Below are 20,360 nucleotides of genomic sequence, written 5' to 3'. Positions count from 1 at the left end.
GACTCCTTGTGTATGGGCAAACTTCCACGTCAGAGGAATTAGAGAATGCTGCCCACGAAACTGCGCAAGTCATCTTTCTCCTGACGCCTTTTCTTGCAATGCGACTTACTGGAGCAGCCATTCCAAAATTCCTCTGAGCCAAGCTTGCACAACAGTATGAGCTAGCTCCTGTCCAGATTTGAAGGGAAATGGTCCACCAGGGAGGGAGAAACAGCAAAAAAACCAGTCGACTTTCAAGTTGCTGGCTATGGTGACGCGGCATTTCGCCTCTCCTCCTCAGTGGCTCTTCTCTAGTATATCAGCTTTGTTTCTACCTAGAAAGTTCTCTTTTCTTTGCTTTGAAGAGTGAGATATAAGCCCTCCAAGTTCAGGCCTCTGTTTTGGACAGTTTTGACAATGTTGTGAGTTTGATGCTACATTAGATGCTACTTTATAGCATTTCTGATGTTTTAAAGTGTTGAATAGCATCAGTACAACTGTGGCTACAACTTTCCTTTAAGTTGCTATACCTGGATTTGCTTGGAATACTTTCATTTAGCCACCTCTCTGAAGCATGCAAGTGGAAGCATCATTTCCATTATGATTTGTAGTATGGAATTCGGTTACAAGTCTTTGCTACTCTAAATGCTTGTATTTTGAAGCTCTTCAACTCTTTCTAGCCTTGTAAGAGAGTAGACACTGCCCATTTTGGGTTAGACCCTCTCATGGCTACCTTCTTAAATATGGATAAGTTTAATGGTAAAGTTTGCATTGATGAGGGAAAACCTCTTGGGGCTTGTCAAACCTGCTTCAACTTCTTCTTTAACAGCCTCTAATGCTGGAGAATCCTCAGCTCCTACACACCCGGCACGAGATCTTACTAGAGAGGAGAAAGCCTATGGCATCATTGCTCTTGGCTTAGGAGATGACTATATTCATCACATTTCTGATTTGGAGTCTCCTTCTGAAGCTTGGCAGAAGCTTGATATTATTTTTGGTGCTAGCTCTCACATCTCAAAATTGTCACTTAAGATTGCTTTCTTTGAATTAAAGATGGCTAGTGGCACTCCTTTGGTTGCCCATGTCAAACACATGCGGAGTCTCATGACTCAACTTGCTTCTATCAACTCTCCAATCACTACAGATGATGCAATGGCTGAAGATTATGATCATGTTGTTACCACATTGAAAAATCTTCCTAATCCTACTCTTGAAGGTCTTATTACTGCTCTTCAAGAAGAAGAAAGGCACATGGAACTCCAGAGAAGCAATGACACAGCTTATGCCATAAAAACTCAAAAGGGCAAGTTTTCACCTTGCAAACATTGTGGAAAGACTAATCACCTCTCAAAAGATTGCTTCAAGATCAATCCTTACAAACATTGTGGCAAAAACAATCACCATGAAAAGTATTGTAAGGCCAAAAAGGAAGCAACTACAAAACTAGAAACTGCCAATCTACTTTCAATTGATGTGCCTCCACAAGATGAGGCCTCCTATGAAGATTATGCTTTTTGAACCATCTCCATATATGCTCCAGATCTCTCTTTTTATGTTGAGTCAAGGTACTCAACCTGGATAGTCCTTCAAAATGAATGAAATAAACTATTATGTGTTTTATAAACACCTCTGGTCACCATATGATGTAGGCCATGTGTATGTGTTTTGCTTCATGGTACCTCCTGCAGACATTGTGTGCATGTACATGCAGGGAAGATAACAATTGGAAGGTCTTTTGTATCCCTTTTGTTTACTTCACACCCTTGGGAACCCCTTGCTAGCATGAGATCCTAGCCATAGATTTATTCTTGACCACCATGAGATGGCATGAGAAACTATGAGACTAGATGTATCCTTGACATAGCCTGAGGCATTCCCTTGAGGGGAGGTATGATGGAATATCTCAAGGTGTATGCCCCAAGCACACCTTGGTTTCTATGTGTGTGTGCTAGAGGCACAGTTAGGTGCCCATAAGCACTGTTAGGTGGTGGTAGATGCCACATAGGATAATTGAGAGATTCTAGGAGCTGATTGAGGAGATGATTGTGGAGCTTGATGGCTCACGTAGAGGTGCCTACATATGGACCCCACCTTTCTTCATTCCAAAAGCAAGCAAGCAAGCATTCTCATTTCGTGTTCAGCTTCATGCTTTCCTTTCAATTCTTCAACACTTAATGCATTTTAAACAGTCATTTGTGAACACGTGCCTACAAGGGCCTTCGCATACTCATTTTAATCACCCCCTTTTCTTGCATTTATTTACATGCATAACAATCCCTTGGCTACTATGAAAACCTGAATCGCCTCAAATACCCACCCAAAGTAGAATCAAACACCTTTATCACATTTGGTGCTACTTGGAAGACCATGGATGATGACTACATAGCTCAATGCGAAATTGGCATAGATGCACAGCCATTATTGTCCAAGGCAGAAGAGCATTGACAATCATGGGTGCACAAGTTTCTTGCAAGACATGGCAAACATGTATGCAGTAAGGAGCTTGGTGCGTCATAGACTACATATTATCATTTCCATGGTCAACATCCTGTTGAGCCGGGAAACATGTGACGTCACCAAATGCAATACTCACAACTCATTCTACTTTTAAGGCATCCCTTAAGTTTGAACTCCCAAAAACACTTTGTGTTTGCAGTGTATAACTGACTCCTGATCAAATACATGATGTGTCACCTGTGGCTTACAAAACACGCTGTTGGCTGCATGCTGAAGCAGCAGGCTGTGAGTTGTGGGACCAGGAGCTCAGCTAGAACCTTTGAATTGCGAGGAAAAAGATATAGGTAAAAAAGCGAGAACAAAGGCAGCATAGCAATGTACACATAAAGGTTTTTTGTTCTTTTAAATATGTGGTCAGCCCCATGAAGCAGCTGTATGATCCATATGTCAATACAGGAAATGCCTGTGCAACCACTAAAATAACCAAGGAAAATGGTTTATTCTTTTAAAAAACCCCCATTATGAATGTACATGCACCTGAACCTTTATTGTGATGAAGCACAAAGATTACAAGCTTATTAATCAATACACGAGTTTTTCAACAACAAAGGAGATGGGCAAGCTACAGCACATTAGGTTGACTATTACAGCCTCTCTTGAATGCTTTATAATCTGTAAGGAATCCGCAATAGTCTGTAAGGAATCCGCAATAGAGTGAATACAAATTCAGTAGCTTGATGCACAGTATAGAACTTGTTTTCAATCCCTTGAGCTTTAAAATCTATTCTCTTCTAAAGCAAGTATCTATAATATAATCAAGCGTTTCTTCTGTCCTCAGCCCACACATGGGAAACAGGACGCACTATAGATTGATTTGAAACCCAGGTTTCTTAGTAGAGCTGAGGATGCCTTACTTGCAAAAAAAGCAAGATGTTTCGACAATGTCGAACCCAAATTTCGTCAGTACAGCACCCCCCCCCCTTTTTCAAGTGCCCACTGTCCCCTTTACTTGAATCACTGCAAATTGCATGTAAATTTAATTATGACAATCCTGGAGGAAATTCATAAAACCCAGCCACCAAGGCCCATACCACCCGTGTCATCAAGCCCACCATCATGCCTGTGATGCCCTTGGCCATGATCATGACTGCAATGACCATGCTCATGGTCATGATTGTAATCACCATGTTCAGGATCAATGGCATTGTGACTATGCCCATGGTCGTGATAATCATTGCCACCATCATCTCTGCTTGCCATCTGTGCAAACATCTCTTGTATATGCTGAGGTATAGGTTCATCTAAAGCATGGTGCTCTGTTTTAGGTAAGGAGGATATGAAACCATGGATGCCTTCAGCAATCTCTGGGGCAGCACCTTCCTGAATGTTGCAAACAGTAGCCATCAGTAAATGGGAGCCAGTACTGTATGCAAAAGAACTAAATGGTTTCAAAAGAAAAACAAGTTACTGATTACCATTGCTTTATCAGGACCGGAAGTGGGAATCAGAACTGACTCTAGATTTGAGTTTTAGACGATACATCTGCTCCCTAGATCTTTTTTTATATTGCAATTATTTTTCCATGTGGCTCACACATTTATTCATACGTAGTTCCTCGGGATTTGTCACCTTTGATATCTTACGTCATTCTAATTCCACATTAAAGTTTGCCCCTTTGATGTCGCTTCCAATTTACAGGATATTCTTCAAACCTTTAAAAGATCCAAAGGTTCTGTACGTCACAGAAAAGACACCTGATGTCTCTCTTTAAAGATGAAGGGCACTATCAAATTTTGGAGAGGTCTGTTGGAAAGGTCACCTCCCCATCTGTAAGCCCCCAAATGAGGAGAGCATGGGGGAGGGAGATCTAGGGCAGCATATGCCCAAAGAAGAGAAAGAGAGAGAGGGGGGGCTGCCACATGGGCAGCACCTCACAAAAACTTGTGCAGGAGCTGAAGGCTGCAACACGTGGCTAGTTAAGGCTGAGAAGCACCTATTTGCTGCAGGTCTGAAGGGCCAGATAAAAGGTGCTGGAGGACAGAGAGAAGAGCAGGAGTGGTGGCCATGGCAGACCAGCCACCTGGCCTTGGAACTGCCCAAGGGAGGGGCCTTACATAGGGCTCCCTTGGGGCCCTAAAAGTCGGCCAATCAGGCCTGCAAGTAGGCCAGAAAGAAAGAGATAAAGGGGGAAGGCGGGGGGGGGGGGGCATGTAATGAAGGTGGGAAAAAGATGGATTTTAAGGGGGAAATAGATGGGAGAATAGTAGGGGAAATGTGGGAACTGTGGGGGACTATATAAGTCAACCCAAAAGGATTGTAAGGGGCTATTGATTTGACGTCTAATCCACTTCTCCTTGCTTCCTTCATCACTTGTGTACTTCCAGTCTTGTTCTCTCTACTTCCCTCCCCTATTCCTTCTCTATCTCCCCCTGCCTTCCGTGGCTTTCTCTCACTTCCCCATTCACCTTCACTACATTGGTATCAGAGCTCCGCTCTCTGGCACCTTGCTTCCGTTGGCTTCACCAACCCTGCATTATAGCAATCAGTACGTTAAGACGCCTACAGTACGTTAAGACGCCTACAGACGCAGCAAGGTACAATCAGCTCGTAGGCTGACAGACGCAGCAAGGTACCACCAGCTCGTAGGCTGACAGACGCAAGGCCAACGATACCAGTTGCTACGTGCCTATCTAAGCCTATCCTCGCGTATTCCACAAGCTTTTAAGTTGATGCACAAGCCCACGACCAGTTTGGAGAGCCGAGAAGAGTCCACGACAAATGTTTTCGGAGAGCTCCTCCTCAGCTAGGGCATCCCGTAAAGAAGCAGCCCTGCAAACCCAACAGGCCCAAGCTACAAGTCGTCGTCCGTGGCATCTCGACCTCGGTGGCATCTTGCTCATGGCATCGCCGTCCGTGAGCATCTCTGTCACTTCAGCGTCCCTTTCCTTTTCGTCACTCCAATGCTCCTACGCCTTTGCCTTGCTCCGCCTGGCCGCCATGCTTCTGTCGCCCTTTCTCTCCGCCCTCTCACCAGGCCGCCGTCGTCTATCATGCCTACAACGCAACCACACAAAAAAAAAACCTTAGTCTTTCCTAAGGTTCCGTTAGCTAGGGTTTAGGGGGGTTGGTTAGCTACTTGGGTTTGGTTGGTTAGGTTAGTTTAGGTCTGGTTAGGTCTAGCTAGTTAGTGGATTGGGTTACTTTGGCTAGGTTTAGTTAGGTTAGTGATTGGGTAAGGTTAGGTTTAGTCAGTTTGGCTTAGTACTAACTAAGGTTAAGGGTTGGCTTAGGTTGGTCTAAGACAGTGTCCTAACAGTCCTAAAGGTCTAGGCTAGAACTCTACTAACTACCCTAGGTGTCTTAGTTGTCCTAAGCTTCCCAAAAAAAAAAAAAAAAAAACCTCTTTTAGGGTACTCCTACAGCCCTATTCTGGGCCTTTCTTAGCCACCTTCGTGGCTCATTTTGAGCCCCGTTTCCAGCCTCTTCACCGAGCTTTCTTCGAACCTCTTCAACGACTGCTACTGACACCTCTCCAGCCTCTACATCGAGCCTTCGACACTCGGCACATTTTCCTCGTGTCACTCATGGCACCCAGGCGTGCACCCCGGTCGGATGAGTCATCTCAGCACGGTGACGATGTTGCTCAGAAGGAGCAGATGCCGGTCTCAGAGGGTGCATCTCCTTCACAGCCAGTTTCTGCTATGCCTACCGACACACAGTTTCTAGATGCATTGGCCTCGATGCTTCAGGGGGCTTTTCAGCAGATGGGTCAACAGTTGGGGCAGCAGCTCACCACTGCTCTGGCTATGCACGAAACAGCTATCACCCAGATGGGTAAGAACATTGGGCAACAGATCACTACCGCCATCAGTATGCACGATAAGGGTAAGCAGCCCGCACCCCAGCACGGGGAACGCAGCCAAAGATGTGAAAGATAAAATCTCTGTGCATAAGTTTAAGGGTGACACTCGCACTCCCAATGAGTTGGAGGAGTGGCTCACGAAGCTTGAAGATTATTTCCGCTTCTACCCTAAGAATGATGAGGAGAGGATCATTTTTGCTGGCATGCATTTACAGGATTATGCACATACATGGTGGCGTTACATGCGAGAGTCACCTCAGAAGCCTACCACCTGGAAACAGTTCAAGAAGCTTATGGTCACGACCTTCGTCTCGGCCCTGATCCTTGAACAGTACCTTGCTGAATTCTATGCACTATCACAGACAGGTACAGTCCAAGAGTACTTGCAGCGTTTTTGGAGACTTTCTTTGTTTGCACAGGATATTTCTGAGAAAGGGAAGTTGCTGCATTTTATACAAGGCTTAAATCCCTCTCTAGCTGCTGATGTGAGAGCTCACAATCCTCTAACCATTGAGCGAGCAGCCCAGCTTGCTGAGGTGTTTGAGCCAAAATATGCTGGCAAGTACAAGCATGTGTCACATAGCTTCTATGGTACTGCTTATGATGCTGACAGGAAGACAAATTCTGCTGATTGGATTGATAAGAAACCAGCAGCTGCTTCCTTCCCACGATATCCAACGATTTCTGGAAGTAAGATGCCATATGCAAAGCCATACAGGCCCATGGATGCAAAGACAGGTGTCAAACCCAGTGCTGGTTTTGACAAATCAGAAGTTTAGCAACATTCCAGAGCCATAATGGACAGTAGGAAGAAGGCAAATTTATGCTTTAGGTGTGGAGAGAAATGGACACCTGAGCACCGAGATGTGTGCAAAATGAAGAATGTCAGCTCAGCCAAACTCAGCATGATAATTGAATTATCTGATGATGATGAAGTGGCTGATGTAGCAGACCCCCATGATGTCTCTCATGAGGAATTGACAGGAGCTCATGATGCAGATGAGTCTCCTGACACAGATGCCACAAAGGGGACTATTTTTCCTTTTGATCCGGGTGGGGCTATTGAGCAAACCACTCATGTGATGCATGAGATTGATATTCAGCCTACATGTAGCAGGAAAGGCCGTAAGCCAACACTCTCTGTGTTGGAGCATCAACCTACAATGCCTTTTCATGTCAGAGGTGATGCTAATGGTAATGTTCATGTGGATGATGAACAGATTTATTGGGATGCCCAGTCTACACTGTATACCATCTCACTACATGCCTTGATGGGTGCCAAAAGTGCTGACACAATCAGGTTGAAGGGAATGATTAATGGCAGATCTGTCCATGTATTGGTAGACAGTGGTAGCACTCACAGTTCCATTAATTGTAGAACATTGCAAAGATTGGGATTAGTTGCTACAGAGATAGACCATGGTCTGAAAGTGGAGATCGCGAATGGACAGCACATGATCAGCAGACATTGTTGCCAGGATGCCAGGATCAAGTTTTCTGATCATTATGAGTTTGCAGGTGATCTTTTGGCATTGGATATGGGACCCATAGATGCTGTCCTGGGTTGTGATTGGCTGAAATCCCGAATGCTTTATCTCTTGAGTTTTGCCACAAGGGTAGAACTGTTACATTGCAGGGCATTGTGAATCAGAAATTGCAGGTCATTTCAGCAAGGCAGCTAGCCAGGGAGCTCAAGAACGAAAGTGCCATTTATGCATTGAATGTCTCTGTACCTCAGGAGGGTGGTATTCCCCATGTGGATAATTGTGAAATGCAGAAATTGCTCTTAGAATTTGGGGATGTGTTTGCTGATATGCCATCTCAGTTGCCCCCAAAAAGAGATGTTGATCATGCCATAGTCCTGGAACATGGTAGTAAACCAATAAACAAGGCCCCGTACCGACTCTCTAAGGTTGAACGGGAAGAAGTGGCAACACAAGTGCGAGATTTGCTTGAGAAAAACTTCATTGCTCATAGCACCTCGCCATTTGCATCTCCAGTACTCCTGGTGAAGAAGAAGGATGGCTCTTTTCGTATGTGCATTGATTACAGAGAATTGAATAAGACCACCATTAAGAACAGGTTTCCTATTCCCAGGATTGATGACCTGCTGGATGAACTCAAGGGTGCTCAGTATTTCACGAAGATTGATTTGAGGTCAGGTTACCATCAGATCAGGATGAAAGAGGGTGATGAGCATAAGACTGCCTTTCGTACAGAAAGAGGATTATATGAGTTCAAGGTGATGCCTTTTGGTTTGACTAATGCACCAGCCACCTTCCAGGCACTCATGAACAAGATCTTACACCACCTTCTTTTCAAATGTGTGCTGGTATTTTTCGATGACATTCTCATTTATAGTATGGATGCACAGGAACACATTGACCATGTCCGACAAGTGCTAGAAATCTTGAGGATGCATCAGCTTTATGCCAAGGCCAGCAAGTGCACATTTATGGCAGAGGAGGTTGAATATCTTGGTCATGTTGTAAGCAAGCACGAAATCAGGGTAGACCCAGCTAAGGTGAAATGCATTAAGGAGTGGCCGCAGCCACAAAATACCACGCAGCTCAGAGGTTTCTTGGGTCTTGCTTCTTTTTACAGGAGATTCATTAGGCACTTCGCCAAAAGGGCTGCCCCTCTCACTGATTTGCTGAAAAAGGATGCCTTCCAATGGTCAGAAGCAGCACAACTCAGCTTTGATAACCTCAAGGATGCCCTTAGCAATGCACCTATATTGGTGTGCCTTGATTTCTCACGGTCTTTCATTATTAAGACGGATGCCAGTGGCAAAGGTTTAGGGGCTGTCCTAAAACAAGAGCATGGTGTGATTGCTTTTGAGAGCAGGAAGTTTAATGCCAGAGAAATGAATTATCATGTTTATGATCAAGAGATGCTGGCAATCTTGCATGCTTTTGCAAAATGGCACCACTACCTGTACGGTAGCAAGATTAAGGTCAAAACGGATCACAGGACACTCAAGTACTTCTTAACGCAGCCTAATTTATCCATGAAGCAGAAGAGATGGCTGGCTGCAGTTCAGTCCTATGATTTTGACATTGAATATAGAAAGGGGAAAGAGAATGTGGTTGCTGATGCCTTGTCCAGGATGTGGTCATGCAAACTGTCTGCCATTTCCACGCTTCATCAGGAGTGGATACTTGGGATTCAGGAGGAATACATGCAAAATTCTGATGCAGCTCCTATTTTTGTGGAGTTACAGAGTCCGTCCAGCCAAGGACATGTTCGATTTCAGCTCCGCAACGGACTGTTATGGTGCAGGGACAGAATTTATCTTGTGCCAGACTCCAAGTACAGGTTGATGGTATTACAGGAAATGCACTCATCCCCTATGTCAGGGCATACGGGTATCACAAAAACATATGAAAAAGTCAAGGAGAGCTTTATTTGGGATGGTTTGTGGCGAGATGTGGTTAAGTTTGTCAGTGAATGTTTGCCCTGGACAGCCGGTTACCCGCAGGCCTTCTGCAACCGCTACCCATTCCTGAAGGCAAATGGACTCACATTGCCATGGACTTCATTACAGGCTTGCCTTCTACAGATAAGGGTTGGGATAGCATATTTGTGGTGGTTGACAGGATGACTAAGCAGGCCCATTTCATACCGACTAGGACTCGGTACTCCGCTTCACAGGTTGCCTGGCAATTCATTGAGTATGTGTTCAAGCACCATGGTTTTCCTCAAGAGATTGTCAGTGACAGGGATGCTAAATTTATGGGTCACTTTTGGCAGGAGTTATTCACTGCAGTTGGTACTTTCCTTGCGCCTAGTACTGCTTATCATCCACAGACGGATGGACAATCAGAGAGGGTGAACAAGTGGTTGGAGGAGTATCTAAGGCATTACTGTCATGACACGCAGAAGTCTTGGGACAAATGGTTACCATTGGCTGAATTTTGCTACAACAGCACCAAACACCTCTCTATTGGCATGAGTCCATTCAAGGCTATGTATGGATGCAAAGTGGGAATGCCTTCCAGGGTTGCAGACTTGGCTGTGAAAAATCAGCAAGCAAGGAATGATTTGGAGAGTATGAATGCCCTTCTGCAGTTGGCTAAGAGGAATATGCACGATGCCCAAGCCAAGCAGAAGAAGTATGCGGATGAACAAAGGAGGTACTTATCTTTTGAAGAAGGGGATTATGTGCATTTACGTCTCCATAAGAATCGATATTCCTCGCTCAAAGGTAATACCAACACAAAGCTTGCCCACAGGTATTATGGCCCCTACAAAATCATCCGCAAAGTTGGGCAGGTAGCATATCAGTTGGAACTACCCAGTACCTCCAAGATCCATAATGTTTTCCATGTATCCTTGCTGAAACCACATGTCGGACAGCATGTCCAGGTTCTTCCTGAGTTGCCTCCTATGGATGAAGAGGGCCACATAATCTATGTGCCGGAGCAAATCAAGGGCTTCAGAGATCATGTACTCAGGAACAAAGCCTACACAGAATACCTCATCAAATGGAAAGGTTTAACGGAAGATGAGAATTCTTGGCAACCTGAGAGCATTGTGCAGGACTACCCCTATCTCCTACAGAGCTGATCAGTTTCTGTTGTATCCTTCTCATCCAGGGCAGCCTCTTGGAAATTTTGAGGGCAAAATTCTTTTGGAAGGGATGGCTGTTATGAAGGTGGGAAAAAGATGGATTTTAAGGGGGAAATAGATGGGAGAATAGTAGGGGAAATGTGGGAACTGTGGGGGACTATATAAGTCAACCCAAAAGGATTGTAAGGGGCTATTGATTTGACGTCTAATCCACTTCTCCTTGCTTCCTTCATCACTTGTGTACTTCCAGTCTTGTTCTCTCTACTTCCCTCCCCTATTCCTTCTCTCTCTCCCCCTGCCTTCCGTGGCTTTCTCTCACTTCCCCATTCACCTTCACTACAGGGCAGGTCTCCTGGCACACACAACAAGGAGGCTGGGCCCCCATTATATGCAGCCAGCTCACAGCCCAAGATATAGGGCCTGATGGGGGCAGTTTTAGACAGGCTGAGTCAGCCAGAAGGGGCATCCTGGTCAGTCCATTTCTTGGGGCCTTGGAGCCTATAAAAGGAGGCCACTGATCCTCATTCACTCATCCAGCAGCCAGCAGATTTTTGGGAGCAGCAGGAGCACAGGAGACACATTCTCAGGCCTACATCCAGGAGGAATCGACGTCCCATTAGTGCTGCAGACTGAGCTCATCTAGGGCTGGAACCTAGTCTGTCTTCTAGGGCAGCCAGGTGCAGATGTCTTTGGACGGAGAGTCTACATACATTTGAGGTAGAGCATGCGGACTCAGTGATCCAAAGATATCCGGAAGATAGTAGAAGTACCTTGGGGTAAGATCGGAGGACCACAGCCTAGTGGGACTCTGGATCTATCTTTTGCATTGTGTCCATAGCTTTGGATGGAAATATACTGTTTTGGAGATTTCTATATCTGGCTGGTTCATTGTCTATTTTCTAGTCTGCACATCTATTTGAAGCACAGAAAGTTAAGAAGTTTGTGATTCCATACACACCACACACACTGTGTGAACTCTTGGGCAAGAGTTCAGTTGGTCGATTTCTAACACTGTCAAACTCATTTTGGTGACCATTTGAGGTGCCTCTCAGAGCAAGTGCCAATATGCTCGAAGGCCTCTTCAGATCTAGTTTTCTCCTGGACAGCAAAGGCAACATAAAATCTAAAGATTGTACCTTCAGCACATGGCATTATACTCTTGGAAAGTCAGTTGGCCTCCAAAATCCTTATTAGGTGTCTTATAAAAATACCAACCGTACTTGCTCCCTGAATGTATCTGTGTGATATGCACGAGTGCATGGGCATGTACACTCACACGCATGCAAGTGCAAACCTATGCACATGTGGGCATCTACAAGTGTGCATGCACAAACACACATCCATGTATGCATGCAAACATACAAACACCATCGTCCATGACCAGCCCCATCAACAGCCACAGAGGTTGATCTTTCGGCAGGAGCTTCAAAGAGCTTGTGTAGGCTGCTTGGTATTCATGAGAATATCCTCATATATAGGCACATGGTTACACAACTATGACCTCACCTATGGATCATCATGAGGAATCTTGGTCTATGACTCTCTCCTTAATTATCTTAATCATACCAAACCCAATCATATCTAGCTGAGAGCTCATACATACACACACCCATAGTCACACACACAAGCACATATACAAGCACACACAAAGCCACACATATGAAGCTCCATGTCCCCAACAAACCCCCCTTCAAAGCGAAGGTGGGAAATGCCTGAGTGACCCTAACAAGTTTGTGTATTTCAAGCACGATGGCTAAGGAACATGAACATGTATCCTACAACTGACTCAAGGGTTTATGATGATCATGGCTCAGGCTTGTAGGCATGGCTCAAAAGATCATATATACCTAGATGATTTCTAACACTGTCAAACTCATTTTGGTGACCATTTGAGGTGCCTCTCACATTTCTAACACTGACGTCATCACCACCCAGCAGTGGGTGTAGATCATTGTATCAAAACATGCTCTCACACATACAAATCCACACACCCACACATACTTGAGCATCCATTTATACAAAGTCTTCGTACTCAATTTCTGTCGGCACTCTGGAGGTGAAGGCTAGCGCTAAAGGAGAAGGCTAATCAAAAAGTAGTCCAAATCTCTTCATTCAAGCTACAGCTGCTTGTGAAGTCTAAACGATTTCATTTTAGTCTCTCCCAAACAAGCATCTAAATCGTATAGCACAATATAGTGTAGAAATTTCAGAGGTCAAGTCTTGACTTGGGAATCACAAACAACCTCCATTAGCATAACTCAAAGCACCCCCCTTTGCACAAAGCAAGGGTATGATACAAGAACAAACAGAGCCTTTTATAGAACTAAGGTAACACAAAACAGTTATTCCATTCATGCTAAGGGATGACAAGGTGGAATACTCACCACAAATTACATATATTTGGAAGACCCAACCAATCATCTTCATTCTCTAAAGGAGAAGAATCTTCAATTACCATGGCTATAAAAGCTCTTTCTTGTGTCACCGTTGATTCTTCCGCTTCCTCCATTGTTTCTTATGCTTCCTCTTCAAATACCAAGTTGGCATGTGTTTTGTCCTGCTCTTGTGCCATCTTCTTTTAGCACTTATCTTCTCTATGGCCAAGTTTCTTACAGAATTGGTACTTGATGCAAATAGTTCCCTTCTTTCCTTTCCAATTGTTGACTGCCATTGCTTTGTCGATGCTGTAGACCTTGTCAATTCTTTTCTTGAGCCTTCAATCTTCCTCTATGATGAGTGTTGTCATATCTCCAAAAGAGTTTCTCTTGCTGTTCGAAGATGAGTCATAATCTCGGAGTACTAAGAAAATTCCTCTACTAGACAAAAGAACTTTGTTCTTGTCGTTTTCATCTACCTTTACACCTAGCATCGTGAGTTCTTAAAGATTGATCCTATGTTGCTGAGATGTTCACCCAAAGTATCAGCTTGTCCCGTACTTCCTTTCAATTCATATCAAAGTCCAAGTGGTGTACAAGATCATCACTTAATCCCAAAGCCTATGATGGCTAAAGCCTTGCCATCTTTTTCCTCCCAAATCCGTTGGAGGTCTCTCTCGTCTTCATTGTCTTCGCGATTCTTGTCCTTTCCATTAACAACACTCCGGACACAGTCTTTCATTAGTAGCAACTGAATTTTTGTTTCCCAAGTATGGAAAGTTGTCAAGTTAAGCCTTTCAAAGGGTGAAGTTTTGTTAGCCTCCATAGACAATTATATGTCATTGCCTAAGGATACACAGCTGAACATAGATGGTTACTGCCCACAAGATGTAGTGAGAACTCAAAACAACCTATTGTCAAAATGCAAGGAACTAGAATCCATGGGAAGGTCTTTCCAACTGAAATCCAGTGGTGGCAGTGTCCAATCCCTTACAATATGCGCAATGGAGTAAGGGAGGGAGCGGTTAATGGAGTATGGTACTACCACTAGTCCGTGCTAGGCACAAAATACCCCCAAAAAAAAAGATAGGTACCCCTAGAAACCCATCTGTCTCAGGAAAGAATCTAAAGCTCTGATACCAATGTAGCGGGAGATAGACTATCCTCACTCTCTCTCCTGCTCACTAACTACGCAAAGTGATGCTGTGAATGTGAGTGAGAGAATCAAAGGCAGAGAATATAACTGAAATGTATGAATGCTGGAACCCTCAACTGCCAAACTGGAAAGAAACTAGACTACCTAGAGAGGAGGTGAATCCTCACTAGATCCCTGTAGAGGCTGAGGCACCCTGCTGGTCTGCTGCGGGGAAGCCTGTCTACTGCTGCACTGAAGGCTTGGAAGACCTAAGGTGGGATGAGAAATGAAGGCCAAGGGGGCTGCTTTTATAGGCCCCCCTTGGGCCTCAAACTGTCTGACCAGGCATATTTCTGCCCACCGACCAGACTGCTCTTGTTTACCGACCTGCTGCTGCTGACTTGGCAGCCAACCTGCTGACATCATCGCTGATGTGATGCCTTGCTGATGCACCTGCCGTATGTTTTGCTGATTTGGCTGCTGCTTGCATGGCAGTCCATGTAGCAGCTGGCTAACATGGCTGCCTGCGTGGTAGTCTGCGTGGCTGCTGCGTGCTGACTGGGCAGCCCACGTGGCAGCAGTCCAGCATGCCAAGGGCTGAGGATGCCCGTGACATGTGGCAGGCATACGCGGGATATGACAGCCCGCGTGTGCGTTGTCAGACCCTGACTTGATGACGGTCCTGTTCGTGGCACCTGATTGGTGGTGGCTCTTTGTGATTGGTCGCATGTAACTGATTTGTACTGTGTGTTGCAATCAATGCTCTGTGACAAGTGTTCACCTTGGTCAAGTCAAAGGTGTTAGGACCAAGGAGGGGTGTTGAAATGTAGGGTCTCGTGTGGTCCTAACACCCCCCATGGGCACCTTGGACTAAGTGGATATAATGAAACATAGAGGCTAAAGGGGCTGGAGCCTGGATGGCCTTGGCCTTGACAAATGGCAATTAGAATTGGAGTAATCCCTTAAGCATACGGGACACCTAATTCATCTAACATATATAGCCTGAGCGATACCCCTCCTCACATCCCTCCCGGGACCTTTTGGGAGGTGAGGCCATGTGCGCAGCTATGGAGCGGGGAGTGGGAACCCTGCACCCAGCACACCTCCCATGGTGACACATGGCACACTACCAATTCAAACACTTACTCCTCTCAACCCCTCCTCTTCTCAGCCCCTTCTCTCAGACCCCTATTCCTCTCAACCCCTCTTCCCTCCTCTCCTCTTAGTCCCATCCCCCTCCTCTTCTAAGTTGTCAAAGCGCCGCCCCCCCCCCCTTCCCCCCCTTTTTTTTGCTGCATTTTGTTGCATCTCTCTACCCCTCTCTTTCATCCCCTCTTTGAATGGCTCCCCATGTGGCATTGAGGTGAACAATAAGTCTCCTTGGTGGTTGGAGGTCGACCCCCTCGCCGAGGCGCCAAGTCAACAAAGTGAAAGTAAAGCACCCAAAACTGGAGGCGCAGACCAAGTGCAGGTTTAATTATTGGGAGTGAAGGGGCAAGGCATCTCCCCTTGCCTTTCAGTTCCAGCAGCAGACCTCGCAGGCTTGAAAGCACTTGCAAAGAGGTTGACACTATCGGATGATGAGCTGTGATTCTTTTGATTCTTGAGGTTGAGCATCCCCTGCCCCAGGTGCAGCAAGTTCTTTGCTATGTAGTAGCACACCTGCTTCTACTTCTAAATCTATTTCTCCGTGAGTAGAGCAAACATCCACACATACAGGTGGAGCTACCACTTCGCCAGCCCCAAGAGCTGTACACCTAGCCTTGTGGCCTCATGACATCCTAGGAGGTGGGTACAAGTAGATGCAACATTGGGCCATTTCTTTTATGGAGTAGATGTACCCACGGAATAAGCCCTCAATCCTTACTTCATTGATATGGTGGTGGACATTGCAGCCCTTGGACCATCATACACTCCTCCCTCGTGTGAGACCCTACGCACCACAATTTTGGAGACAAAAAAATTCACCATAGAGCAGGCTTTGAGTCTCATTAAGACATATGGCTGAGATGTGGTGTCACAGTGATGGGAGACCGATGGAGTGACAATAGGAGCTGCTCTATTCATGGCATCACTGCATATTCTAGAAGAGCTAGTATCACCTGAGACAGATGAAGAGCAAAGTCTCTCCACAGCATGCTGTAAAGGCTCAAATGCAAAATATCAAATACATATCAGACTGTTGTAATGCCTGAATGTTTGCCCTGAAAGCAAACTCTCATTGAGGCACCTACAAGCACCTGTGTAATCCTGTACTGTCCCCTTCTGAACACCAGCATCCATCTGACCATGAGACCCCAGGGCCTTCCATGGAATCCACCCTCGTGTTAGTGTCAACAGCCACGCACCTGGAAGGTACCAAGCGCTCCATGCTCTCCTTCACCTTCACAAAGGCATCTGACTTCTCGTTGACCCACATCTCTATGTCAGACATCCTCACTGTGATTTTTGGATCAATATATTTGATCTCAGTAACACTTGGTGATATCACCAGGAACAACTCTTTGATTACCACATTTGCTTTGGCCTCTCCCTCTAAATCTGAGTCAGACTCCTTTTTGTTTTTCTGATCCGCCTTTTTCTTTCTGTACTCCTTTGCAAAATGTCCTGGCATATCATAGTAGAAGCACTTCTTCTTCTACTTCCTTTTAGAAGTCCCCTCGTCGTCAGAGTCGTCTTTCTTGGACTTGCCACTGTTGAGGCTTGCCCTTTCCTTTGCCAACGGAATCCTTCGCCAGCATCGCCTTGTCGTCTTTGTCCTCGTTGTAGAGCTTCTCCCGAGCTTCCTCCTGTAGCAGTAATGGACCCAACTCCTCAAACGTCAACGGTTTGGTCCTCTGCCCTACTATCACAGCCGTAACAAAGCTCTTGAAACTCCGAGGCAGTCTCCTCAGTACCATCAAGGCCAAATGGCATGAGTCTGTCTTTTGACCAACTGCTGCCAACTGATCCCTCACCACCTTGACCTTCGTCAAATGGCTATGTACCGTATCTCCTTCTTCCATATCAAGATTGTAGAGTTGATGCTGAAGAAACAAAATCCGGGAGGTGTTGTCCGTCTCGTACAGATCTTTCAGGGTGTCCCACGCCTCTACTGATGTCTCGGCCAGCTGGATATGTGGAAGAACGGAGTCCGCCATAGTCCCTATGATTATTGCCAGGGCATGGGCATCTCTAACTTCCCAAGCTTCAAGCTCCTCTTTGCCTACTGCCATGACTATCTCCCCTTTCCTGTCCACCATGTCCTCCGGTTTCGACTCCACTCTCGTGGTCAGCTTCCACAACTTCCGAGCCAACTAAATGACTCCGGATCTTCACTTTCCAGATCGGGTTAAGGACACCTACAAGCACATTCACTTTCCAAAAACTATACTCAATTGTACCTCCTGGTGGATAACCGGCTCAACCTATTCAATCATACTGGCTTATTAGCACTACATAGAATTTGATAAAATCCACTTAATAAGTACAACACTGTCTGTAAGTAGGAATAGCTGACAGCTTGGTACTCTGGTTTAAAGCTACGTCAAGTCAGGCTATTCCATATCCCTGTGGTTAGACAGATTAGTCGTCTAAGACACAGACACCAGGATGCCTCTAACCATCGTACAGGTCTTTAACATAAATATGACTGAGTGCTCCACTATTGGCTTGAAAAAGGATCTAGCCTCGTATCAAACAATTTTCAAATAAGTGAGACAACATCCTTGCGATTCACGTGTTTGTACTCCTATTATCCCAGATAAAATTTCTAACTGAGTCAATGTTGGAAAGCATAGAACATCGTGCCATAACAATTTTCAGCATGTATGGTTTAATCGTGATTCAGTTTCAGTCTGATCTAAAGAACATAAGACCTAAGGACTGACTTCTGCACGAGTTCATTAACAGTTAGAAAAATGTGCATCTTACCTGAGGCCAACGACCGCCATGATGGCTCAAATATGATGCAGCACGTAAGTCAGATGCAAGCTTTTCACCGAATTCCTGCCAATGTTTGCCAGAGTTGGCTGACCAGACCACTTGCATCGGTACCTGTCTAAGCCCTTCCAAGGTGGCAGCCACATCAAAAGTCAAATTCATTCTGTCCCAGGTCTGCAAAGTTGCCTTCAGTCCATTGTTTTTTCTAAGCAAAAAGGCATGAGATTCTGCTTCGGCCTGTGTAAGACGTGTGACACAACATCCACGAAGAAGAATCCACTGCAAAATGGAAGACCACGTCATCATAAACCCTACCCCTGGTACACCCAAAAGCCCAACAGGAAAGCTCGGATTGCCAGGAAGCGCATCAATTAAGGTGATGCTTCTAACACGAGAAGGATTCCGAATCGCCCAAGCTGAACCAGCCTCCACAGATGTATCATGGAGCACAATGTGCACAGGAGTTGAAACCAACAGATTCAACACTTGAGCCATACTGCCACTAAGATCTTCTGCAAGATACTTCAATCTCGGTAGTTCCATTTGGGTTCCAGTAGGTTCGTAGTCAGGGAGAGCCCCTGTCACGAAAAGTTGTTCGAACCTCCAAAAGAGGCCTTTCTCAGAAATCTCTTCGTATATTCCTCTAACCTTGTCAAAGAATCCCCATCGTCCATCGACAGGCTTTTCGGAAAGACCAGCTCCAGGAAAATCGATTGCGATCACATGTAAACCATGGGATGCCAGGCGCGGGACGATGTGCCGGTAGAGAAAAGAGCTCGCTCCTAATCCGTGCACAAGTACCACAGATTCTCCACCAACAGGACCTTCTTCTCTGACAAAGACCTTGGTGGGTTGCCTGTCCTCCCCGAGCTCAATCTTCAACAATTTGCCTTTTGTCAGATGTTCCCGCACGGCATTCGGCATCGCGAAATACTCGGTTTGTTCATCGACCGGTAGCATGGCGGAGACGACAACAAAAACAAGGGTGACCAGGGAGACGACAGCGACGAAGTAAGCCCAGAAGACAAACACGGTGGTGCTTTGCTGCAGCCCCTTCTTCTCCGAATCGCTAGAGAGAAGCTTCTCAGATGCAGCAATGGAAGAGGCTCCGCCATTGTGAGCGTCGTCTGGGGAGTCTGGTGTGACTGGAGAGGGATGGGAGTCGTCTTGAGGCCTCTTCTGCTCCATGATTTTGTTGTCCAAGGGGCCATCCGCTTCGATGCGGCTTCTCCCTCTTCGCGTCAAGGTCTCCGCCATGAGCTAAGAGGAGAAATTTCTGCTTCTCGATGCGCTTTCTGCTTCTCTATGCAAGCTGTCAATGCCAGAATCTGGCGAGTCTTGTCAAGGTTTTAGCCATGCATTCAAATCACAAAATTTTGCCTACACACAAAAGATCGTTGCAGAGGCAGCTCACAATCACACAGGAATGTCTGCTCAGCAACAACAGCAGTGGTGACACACACTACACCCCTCTCTCTGCCTTTGGAGTTCGCCCACCTCAGCTCACTGCCGGCTTTCTGGCTGTGCCTTCGGAATTCGCGCACCTCAGCTCGCTGCCCGCGTTCGATTTCGTAAAAGCAGCTCCCCGCGCGCGATTCTGGAGATGGATGGAGCTGCTGAGTCTAGCATTCCAACCTCGGCAAGAGTTATGTCCCCATGTGTGGCAGCTCTGGCCAAACTGTACCTTGAAGCCAGCTCCCCCTCCCCCTGTCAACCAATGGGAGAGGATCTTTCCTCCCAGCATCCAATGCTCGACTGGAGCTTGGGTTGGCATTTGACTACCAGGGAGCCCTACTGAGCCAGCTCTCAAGCTCCATGGGGCTGCAAATAAGCCCTCTAATGGATTCTTTCACAAGGCCAAATTAAATCTGAGAGAGAGAGAGAGAGAGAGAGAGAGAGGTTGCTTGTCGTTGAAGCGTGGCAATTGGCTATAAGAGAGTCCACAATAGGCGAGAATCTACTCAATCTACAACTGGACAGAACATAATAGTGCCGAGCAAAACACGTCTCGTCAAACACAAGAAATATTAAATTAGCCAGGCATTCTTGCTTGATGATT

At 45.9% G+C, this 20,360-nt stretch overlaps 1 protein-coding gene across 2 annotated transcripts; it reads right to left on the bottom strand.

Moving 5' to 3' along the window:
* Positions 1-3,121: 3,121 nt before the first annotated feature.
* AXR4 (alpha/beta-Hydrolases superfamily protein) lies at positions 3,122-20,099 on the bottom strand. Of its 2 annotated transcripts, XM_087378098.1 has the most exons (3): positions 19,799-20,099; positions 18,293-19,763; positions 3,122-3,816 (listed from the first exon to the last, which is right to left on the bottom strand). In XM_087378098.1, the coding sequence occupies exons 2-3, from the start codon at positions 19,556-19,558 to the stop codon at positions 3,499-3,501; spliced, it is 1,584 nt and encodes a 527-aa protein (XP_087234224.1). In that variant the 5' UTR covers positions 19,559-19,763; positions 19,799-20,099; the 3' UTR covers positions 3,122-3,498. The 2 variants fall into 2 exon arrangements, with proteins under 2 accessions (XP_087234224.1, XP_087234223.1); XM_087378097.1 differs by having other exon boundaries at positions 18,293-20,099.
* Between the last annotated feature and the right edge of the window lie 261 nt (positions 20,100-20,360).

The sequence above is a fragment of the Dipteris shenzhenensis genome, chromosome 8, assembly GCF_047967505.1.
Source record: "Dipteris shenzhenensis isolate YYH24624 ecotype China chromosome 8, Dip_SZ_1.0, whole genome shotgun sequence".
Taxonomy (NCBI): Eukaryota; Viridiplantae; Streptophyta; class Polypodiopsida; order Gleicheniales; family Dipteridaceae; genus Dipteris; species Dipteris shenzhenensis.
Note: the sequence above shows the minus strand (reverse complement) of the source record. Positions and strands in the feature narration are given on the sequence as shown.